Source organism: Gobio gobio (assembly GCF_949357685.1).
Source record: "Gobio gobio genome assembly, chromosome: 15".
Lineage (NCBI taxonomy): Eukaryota > Metazoa > Chordata > Actinopteri > Cypriniformes > Gobionidae > Gobio > Gobio gobio.
The window spans coordinates 23215671-23225653 of record NC_137108.1 but is presented as its reverse complement, the minus strand read 5'-3'; the positions used below and the strand labels follow the sequence as shown (position 1 = coordinate 23225653).

Below are 9983 nucleotides of genomic sequence, written 5' to 3'. Positions count from 1 at the left end.
TGTGAACATGTAAAATACAGATTAGAAGGCATCTAACAAAGACCTTTTTCGCACACTCAAACTCTATGCGAATAAGCCATTCCTGTCTCTCTTGGACACATATTAATTCCATGCCTCCCTCGTGCACACACACACTCGAGGACTCAGAGTACTTGTTCCACCCACTATCAGCGTTTAATTCCATGTGACAGTTGTGCTGCTGCTGCCTGGGCTCCCAGCTTCATGCTGTAGGTTATAGGATCCTTGCTGCCACCAACTGATCAACATGAGAAAGAGCAACGTGAAGTGCTAGAATGACTAAAGCACTCTAAACGGTTCTAATGCTTGTTGTTGATTTAATTTCACAACCTCAACACCTATTATTCAGCCGTACAGTGTATTACAGTGCAATTGATAAAATCTGCAAACTATATAAAATGAATCCCAAACTAGTATAATTCTATAAACAATCTATAAAGGGGTTAAAATAGTACATCATGTTCTGACAGAAACTGAGCAGTGAATGTCCAAGTGCAGGTCAAATGATGAAAGGAATTCAGTGGATAAAATGAAAATTGGACAACATGGATTTTTTTGGGGACAGACTGTGCACGTCTTTATGGGCAATGTGCATTCTAGCATTATTCAATTATATTTGCCATTACAAAAAAGCTATTTTCTGTCTGGTATTGGCTTAGTGTAACATCCTTTGTAGTTCATAGTTGTGTGCTCCATCAAAATTGAACCCTGATATAATCAGACACAACTATGCCCGTTACTACAACAAAAAAGGTATAAGAAACACATTACTACAGGGTAAAAAAATGACCTTACAGCAACAGAATAAATATTTAAGTGAGCAAAGGTTTAACAGAAGCAATACATTAAATAATAAATGTTAAATAAAATATCGGAACCATGAAATAAAGTTGTATGCGAAATGAATATGTCTGCGTATTTTAATACAAGCAAACAAATATGAAACAATGAGGTAACAAAATGATAAATGTGCAATTACATGCAATTAATGAGGATATAACATTTTGAAATTTTATTAAATGCTTGGGTATCATCAACAAACAGCTTATCATGTGTAAATAAAGTGATAGAAACATACTTATACTTTTCTTCTTACAAAGAAAAAGAGAGGCTATAAGTAGTATGGCATCTCTACATAAAAAGTGAGAAAAAGTACATGGGATACGTTCATAGTTGGCAAATGGACAGACTGTCACACACTAATACACTTAATCAAGACCTGATCTAAAGTGATAACTCTTACAATCACTCTTCCAACTACCTGAAGTGTAGCTATGGTAAAAACATAATTGACTTTTGCTTAAAAAAACATAATAAAATATTGACACAATTTACATTACAGTACACTTATTTCTTTCCGTTCCTCCCTTAAACTCTATACATAAACGCTACATTGTAATACCCATAAAATGTGTTATATCGTCACAATTTGGTAAGGCTTTTGCCTTTAGGGCAAGAATCTGTGAATTCACATCTTACTTTTTTTTTGTCCTTTGACTGGTTACGTGGAAAATCATATTTTTCCTGTTTAAGTGCTGGCGTTACAATCTTAATGCTAGTTTTCTTTCAAAACAGATCAAATCAGGGCTCAAGTTTGATATTACAAAGTGTTTATCAGCATGTGTTATTATACATTAGTTTCTTTTGGTTCCTCTATTAAGATTTAAAGTACATTTTCAATTGGATTTGTCATGTAACCATGTAAGCCCACAGTCTTATCACGCTGACCTTTCAATACATGGACAGCAATGTCCAACATGCAGTAATTTAAATACTCTTTAAAATAAAACACTCAACTTCCTAACAGGAACCTTTTTTTCTCCTTCGGATACTGAATGCACTTATATTAACAAAATCACACCTCCACACTTTCTCTAAGTGAACACCAACAACACAATATATATCTTAGACAGAATAGTTCTACAGAGTATCTGTTGAGGAACAGTGAGCAATAGCCTACTGTTAGGGCACAGTACAATATTAGCCCCAAATCACTGAATCTTCATCTATTGCCACCCAAGGATCACTTCAATCTGAACAAACATTTTCATCTTAGAAGACTGGTGTGGAATTGGATAGATAACAACAAATGCCTTTGATACATCTGTGAGTTTGCTGAAGGTGTTCATTTGTAGGGTTCCAAGTTACGAGAGGAAATGTAATGATTGAGAGAGAAAAGAAAACGCTCTCATGACACACAAGTCACTGTCTACATGAGCATAGTTCAGTCAGATATCTCAGTTTTTGTCATGAAAATGACAACACTTCTCTTCTTAAGTGCACATGAAAATGAATTGAATGACATAACTCAGTGACTGTATTCCATATGCATGGATGAAGAGTTTCCTTTACACTCAAACCTGTTGTATGTTGCTCCCATGACTAATTTTACACAAAGAGACCTCTCTTGCCGAAACCTAGCCAACGTCCCTCGACACACCTTCTTGTGCCGTGTGAGGAGCATTGCATTCCAGAAACGACAGGGACAATGTTTACAAGAAAATGCTCTGTTGGTTAAATGGGAGCTTCTGTGAATGAGAGCTGAGAGGAACTTGCGAGACTGTTTTCCACAAACTGGACATTTCAAACGATGCTGAAGGCCTCTCACTTTGGGACAATGTCTAGCTGCTATATGAACTTTAAGTGCTACCTGTTGTGAGAAGGTAGCTCCAAGGCAAAGGGGACAGGACTTTCGTTTCAGAGGAACTTTCAGAGAACGAAGCCTGTTAAGTTTCAGTCCGCCTGGAAGGCCCAGTTCATACACAGCACTTCCTCCACTTCCACGCTTGATTTTTACGAGCACAGCCATGCGCTTCTTGATTTTATGTTGCGTCCTGTGAATTGCTGTCCTTTTTCTCTTAAAAAGTTTTCCTCTAAGAAGATTTCTCTGCCTTTCCCCAAGGGAAACTTGCACCTGTTCTCTCTCTACTTTTGCAGCCGGGGTCCATTGGTAGCCTATCTCCTCTCTCTCTTGCCGACTTTTTTTTTTTTTTTTTCGTCTCCTCAACTCTTCCTGGCTTTGAAAAGTGTGGTGGTGTGTAGATTGAATCTCTGCTGAATGCTGCTGGGGATTGTGGTGTTGCTGATGTGGCTCTGATGGAGGCAAGGCAAGGGAATGCATGGGTATGTTTGGAGTAAGAATATGTCCGTGACCAGTGTGATAAATTGGTTCACCCTTTATCCCAGTGTGTTGATGCTGATGATTACAAAGAAGAGGCCCTGAGGAAGTTGATGGCAGAGAATGGGAATAAGATGAGGCATTAGATGAAGTGGGGTGTGTAATATTGGCATCGGGTATATAGAACAGAGAGGAGTAGCCAGTTTGTGGTTGGGGAGGAGCCTGCTGGCTATGAAGAACTCCATGTTCGCCATGTGTGCCACTAGGTGGTGCAAGCTGAAGCAAAGCATTTGTAGCAGCTTCGCTTTCTGCTATCGAACCACCAGCACTGTTATCTTCGCCTGTGCTTCTTTGAGCAACTGGCTGGCCAGTCCGTGTTAAGCCATGCTGAGAAAGTCTGTGCCGAGTAAGGCTGTTAGAGTATGCAAAAGCCTTCCCACAGACTTCACAAGAAAACAGCTTTTCTCCACCACCTTCGTGAACTGTTTGGTGATGTGCTGTCAAGTGAAAGTGATGGCGGAACGATTTCCAGCATATAGCACATGTGTACAGTCTAGGAGGAGGCTGAGGGTTTGAAGTCTGTGGTTTGACATCTTGAGCGTATGAATAGAAAGAAGAAGAGCTGCTTTGGCCCCCTTGAATCAAGCTGCCGCCAGAGGATGGAGGATAGCTGTTAAGGTTTTCCCCACCTGGCGTAGTTGGCACTTCTTCCAGTTCACCTTTCTGGTGTAGCTTGCCATGTCTTTTAAGGCTCTGAGCATATCCAAAGTCCTTTCCACACAAAATACATTTGTAGTTCTTTTCTCCAGAATGCACTGTGTGGTGCTTGCTAAGATGAAATGCCTCTCTGAAGTACTTGCCACATAAAGTACAATGGTGAGGCTTTTCTCCGGTGTGTATTCTGTCATGCCTCCTCAAGGTCTCTCTTCTTGCAAATCCTCGACCACAGACACTGCACAAGTATGGTCTAACATCCCCACCAGGCCCTCCTGGTCTGTGAGAGGACTGCCTTCTTTTAGGGGGCTCAGCACCAACCACACCTGGTTCCTTTTTCTTGCGGGGCTTACGAGGGCGCTTGGGCTTTCCACCAGGTGTCAGCTGATTTGGTTGCTGATTGAGCCCCACTGCACTTGGGTTAGTATTGCCTCTATAGGACTTTTCCAGGCCAGATGTTGATAGCAGACCACTAGGTGAGGTAAGAGGCCCTAGACCCAGACCTCCAAGCAATCCACCAATGATATCCCTTCGATCATCCCCTCTACCTCCACTATGGGCAAGATCACTGCTCATGCAATTTGCAGCTGCAGCAGTGATGGCAGAAATGGCATTGTTGACAGAGCTAGTGACATCATCTTCAGAATCCTCTAACAGGGACGAAAGTGGAAGATGTGGCTGTTGATGATGCTGCTGGCTTTGGTTTTGTGGGTGTGGATGCAGAGTAGGAGCTAATGGTGACTTCCTAAGTGCAGACCCTGTCATGCTGCCACCACCACAAGGGGTTGGTCCAGAATACATGTTACCTTGAGAGCGCTGGTCCTTGTAGTCATCACTGAAATCATCACTCCGGTAAGAACCTGCACAACAGACTAAACAGTAATAATGCTATGCACACAAATTTCACAGTGCCTATGAAAATTTTTGACTTTGAGTGGGTTTACTAAAAATAAACACTACTCTAGACGTTACTCACCCGCTGCATTAGTCGCTATTCCATCTTGGGAGCCCCCAGATTTATTGCTCTTGCCTTCAACTATATTACTTTCATGCTTAGATCTCGCTGTACGTCCTGACTTGCCACAGGTGCCAGAGGCTGCATGGTTCAAAAGGGATGTACTTTCCCGAAAACAGCGACCACAAGCTGGACAGCGGAATGGTTTCTCTTCATGGATTTTTTCATGGCGGGTGAGTGACTCACGGCGATTGAAAGCACGACTACAAGTAGAGCAGGCATAGGGCCGAGCCCCAGAGTGGATGACCCCATGTTGAAGGAGGTGCCCTTTTTTCTTGAAACTTTTGCCACAATCAGAACAATGAAAAGTCTTGTCATGACTGCCACATGAAGATGAGTTGACAGCTGAGGTGTCTTGAGTAGAGTGGGGAATACTTGGATCGGAAGGATGCAGAACTGGATTTATGATGCTACTTCTCGTGCCACTTGTGCCAGCTGTGGTTAATTCATGACTACGCAGGTGTCTGCGCAGACTAGAGAGATGTGTGAAAGTTTTGCCACACTCGCCGCAATGATAAAGGGGCTCTTGTTCAGGCTGAGATTGAGGTGGCATGGAACCATGGCTGGCTGTTTTAGAGCCATTTGTCACCAAAACTGATGCTGATGTAGAAGATGCAGAAGTAGATGATGAGACAACAGAAGTAGAGGATGAAGAGGTTAGGTGGGAAGAAGGGTCTCCGCCAATACCTGACAAACCACCTCTATCCAAGCCTGGTGTGCCATCCTGGTTCAGTCCCCCTGAAGTGCTACTGTTAGGGTTTGTAGAGCTGTGACTGTTGCTGCTATTGTTGTTGTTACTTTCAGTCTTTCTTTGTGGCAGGTAGCCAGCCATTGCTTTCTTTCTTCTACCACCTCCGATAGCATTATCCCCTTTTCCCTCGTCTTTTGATAAAGAAAGATGTAGTGGAAGAGGAAGTGGCAAACCAGCTTCCTGCTGCATCAGAGATGCTAGCTGGTTGGAGGAGAGTACTGGGATTCCTTGAAAGTCAAAACCTCCGAGCGAAGAAGGCTGAGAGGAGTGCAGTGGATGGTGTGGAGGTGGGTGAGGGTGAGACAAAGTGTGAGGTGGTAGTTGCTGTTGTTGTGTTGGTGGCTGTTGAGGCTGTGATAGAGTGGTTGAATGTCCATGAGTGTGTGAAGAATGAAGAGCGGGGGGAGGTGCAAGGGTTGAACTTGTTTCTCCTGCAGCTTGGCCCAGACCAAGGCCAAGATGGTTATGACTGCCTTGCTGAACTAAAAATTGTTCTAAACTGGAATTGGCCGGTACTCCAGAAAGAAAATACTGATTTGCAGCTAACATGCAGCTAAACTGTTGATGTAGGCTTCGGGCGTCAGACTGAGATCCTGCCAACTGATGACCCAAGGTAGTCACTGCACTACTGCTGGGAGGGTTAATGGAAGTTGAAACAGAAGTTGAAGGGGATGGGGTAGAGGACGGTGGCCCAGGGGAGGCCTGAGGTACTGACAGGCCAGGATGCAATGGGGGTGGTGGAGGTGGAACAGATGAAACCAGTCCTCCACTTGCACTACTGCTGGCAAAATGATCAAATCGTCCTGAATGTAACTGCTCTTGTGCAAGGGTCGCCTCAGTTGGGTGGAATGAGCGCAAAAACTGAGGGTATCCACTTACATGACTTCCACCACTACTACTGCTTCCAGACATTTTGCTGGATTTCCTCAAACTTTGAGACGATGAAGACAGGGATTGCTGTTGTAGAGGTGGAGGAGGTGCACTCATTTTTGCAAAAATTGATGCAGAATCTGTAAAGGCACTGCCTCTAGATCCTTGTAGTGGGCCTAAGCCAAGTCCAGACAAAATTGATCCAGATGTCTCACCTTGCTGCTGTTGCTGTAACTGGTGTTGGTGAAGCTGCACTTGCTGTTGGTGCTGAAGTTGTCGCTCTAATCCAAGACCTTTGAACTGATGGGACTGGTGTCCGCTCAGCATCTCTATGATGTCCACATTGTATTTTCCAAACTGGAACATCTCCCACTTACTGATACATGGGTGCGCAGTAGCAACACCTTCTGCTCTGAGCAGTAACAAAATTTATTTGATTCTTTCCTATTAGTTGTAGTCAGAAACATAAGCAATTTCAAAAACAGTGCTACCTCACATGTTCCTTATGCTACTGGTGTTGTTTAATTTAAAGCGGGCTCCCAATTTTTCCAGTCTTTGGGCAAGTAGTTGAGAAGGACATTTTGAATTCATTGTAACATGAATTTGTTATTTCTGCAAAAAGTTGTTTCCGATGGGATTTGTCACTTATGAAATGACTTAAATCATGTCACCTTTAGGCTTCACATTGGATTCCATACAATCACGGTTATTTTGGATAGTTCAGTTTTGATATCAATATTTCAGTCTGAATGTTCCATAAGAGTGCAAAGATGCAATTATGTTTTCACATTTTGGGAAATGCACTAAAAGTGCTTAATGTAGTTTGAGTTCATTGGAAAATTTCCACTTGCTTGGTTACATTTTCCAGTTCATAACCATCCCACTGTAGGATGGATCCATCCAAATCCCATGGGCTGGTTTTATTACATTGAATATCTATTCATTCTCACTCCACATGTGGCTTACATCTCCGTTTCCAAGTTTCAATTAATATATATTTCTTTTTTTCCATAGTTGGAAGCAAAATCCTCCACTACCATTCTTGGGGGCTGTGAAAATGTTCTTTCTGCCACTCCTCTTCTCACTGTGAGAGGAAAAAAGGAGCAACATGTTAAATTACTGATTTTAAACAAAAACTCATACAGATACAATTCTTCTAATAAACAACACGAGCCATCACAACAAAATTTTTGATTTAAAAAAACAACAACAGACAGTTTATTACAGCAACATTTTAATTTATTTATTTTAAATTCACATTTAAAAAATCGTTTGTGTGTGTGTGAGAATAATTATGAGTATTGGCACATCTCTGAAAAACTTTGGTCCTTCACTTGAACATTTTAAAAGCATTTACATATTTTCATTTTGGCTCATTTGCTTTCTTCATTAACAAAATAACTCATAATAACAGAAACAATAAAAAATAAAATAAAACCTGAGTCCCTATTTATTTCTAACGAACCATAACCTTTAAATAAATTATTTTTGCATTCATAATTCATTCTGAAATAATACATTGCATCTAAAACATTAATTCATCTTATCAGCATCATCTAAATGACAGATTTTAACCATTCAACTGATACTCGCTGTCTAGTATTGAAGCATTTAACGAATGTCATTTTACAGTTACAACACGATACTAAACAAAAAGTATGCCACTGTAAAATACGTTCTCAGACGATATGCGCAATGAAAACAGTAAGTTAAGACACATATCCAAATGTGTACACGATTTTCTTATATGTAAACGTTGCGAGTGTTTTCAATCACTTCCTCTTACATTCTGAGCAGTTGGCATTGTGCTGAAAAGATGCTGAGTGCAGTGTGAATCGTCAGGGTTAGAGGTGAATTTCATGTAATTATTACATCCAACGATTGCATCGCGTATCACTAAAGAAAACATCCACTTCAACAGACTCCTATGAGTAATGGAAAATTGTCTACGATGGGCAAAATGCATGTCAAAAGTCAAAAGTGCTTTAAAAAAACGATCTGCGTAATAATGGACGCGAATTTCTTTTAGCGCTGGGGCTATGGGAAACATGTTAGCATGCAAAACAGCTGGCTAATACTACACATTTAGCAAAGGGACACGGCTTAGCTTGCCGTCATGATGCGCGATCTAACAACAGCAAGTCAGATAATGCAGGAGCAAAACTATATTATTGTGCAAGTAACGTTAAATCACCATAATGAAATAATAGTCGAGACAATAAAATAGGCCTTTTTACCTACGCATCCATCTTTTAGACCAGGAAAGATGAACGGGGCCTGCTATACTCTCTCCCACCCTGCCCCCCTCGTTCATGTACCCCAGCAGCAGCAGCTCTGCGCTGTTTTCCAGTGGTTAGCCTTCTAGCTACAGCTAGTTAGCAGACTCTGATTCCACTGCAACCGTGGTGCCATAGCATGAGACCGAGTGTCCCTTATATTCTCAAACAGATGCACTTATCGTACTTATATCCTGTGAAAAATGCATTAAACGGCATTGCGACCGATTACTTTTTATTTTGCGTTTGCTTTTTTTGTCGGCTAAAATATTTTGCACGGTCTATGTTGGTGTTTTAGAGAGGAACGAGTGACGTGTGAGATTTTAACATCAGTCGTTTCCGGACCTTGGAATACTTCCGGCTACCCCGTCTTGTGTCCGTTATGTTTTGTATTTGTGGTGGAGGCAGTACTGTGTGTGTGTGTGTGTGTGTGTGTGTGAAACTATCGCACTCATAATGTTAGCGTACTTAATAATAGGAGCTACTAATAATAACGATAGTATCCGTCTGCCTTTTAGCCGTATGATATTCGCGGTTAGCTTTCAAGTAAGCGTTTTCAGTGTTGTTATTGTTGTGCAGTCAAATCTGGCATGTTAGCGAGCTCGTAAAATACGAGATAAATCCGAATTCCAACTCAGCGAACATATTTCTGATCTAATGTTCTAAATTCGCCTGTCATATATTCTATGATTTCTTTACCAGCACGTTTATATCTTAGAAGCTCTTACAGTGGCCATTTTATTACATCCTGGCAGCTCAAATTCAAAGGCTGGTCTTTATCAAAATGGCTGCCTTGGAATTGCTTATTTCCAGTCTGATGCTTCATGAAAAATAAATTTGTAAACATTGTAAATTAATTGCTGACATTAAGAATAATTTAAACTTTCTGTTTCTCTTTAGATGTGTGCCATCAGACATTCGAGGCAATAGTTTCATCAGTTGACTTTATTTTACAAAGGTGAAATTTAACCTGTATGGAAACCAAGTTGTTGAGAATGCAGAACGTATATATATATATATATATATATATATATATATATATATATATATATATATATATATATATATATATATATATATATATATATATATATATATATGATTTATTGTTTGAGGGAAATATAATGTTTGATTTGAAGAGATTTACCCAAACATTCATTCTACTTAAGAAATTCTGCTTAAACATTTTAAGACATGAGCTCAGTGCTGTTTTCCCAAAGG

General features: G+C 40.7%; 1 protein-coding gene across 1 annotated transcript; it reads right to left on the bottom strand.

Moving 5' to 3' along the window:
- Nucleotides 1-323: 323 nt before the first annotated feature.
- LOC307138319 (uncharacterized protein) lies at nt 324-9108 on the bottom strand. The gene is made up of 3 exons (XM_079836557.1): nt 8724-9108; nt 4827-7570; nt 324-4710 (listed from the first exon to the last, which is right to left on the bottom strand). The coding sequence occupies exons 2-3, from the start codon at nt 6850-6852 to the stop codon at nt 2327-2329; spliced, it is 4410 nt and encodes a 1469-aa protein (XP_079692683.1). The 5' UTR covers nt 6853-7570; nt 8724-9108; the 3' UTR covers nt 324-2326.
- Between the last annotated feature and the right edge of the window lie 875 nt (nt 9109-9983).

Bases quoted from the DNA above. Each gene is read 5' to 3' on its own strand.
- LOC307138319 (XM_079836557.1), bottom strand. From the start codon at position 6,852: ATGTTCCAGTTTGGAAAATACAATGTGGACATCATAGAGATGCTGAGC. The intron at 4,711-4,826 runs GTGAGTAACGTC...TCTGTTGTGCAG, and splicing joins AATAGCGACTAATGCAGCGG to GTTCTTACCGGAGTGATGAT.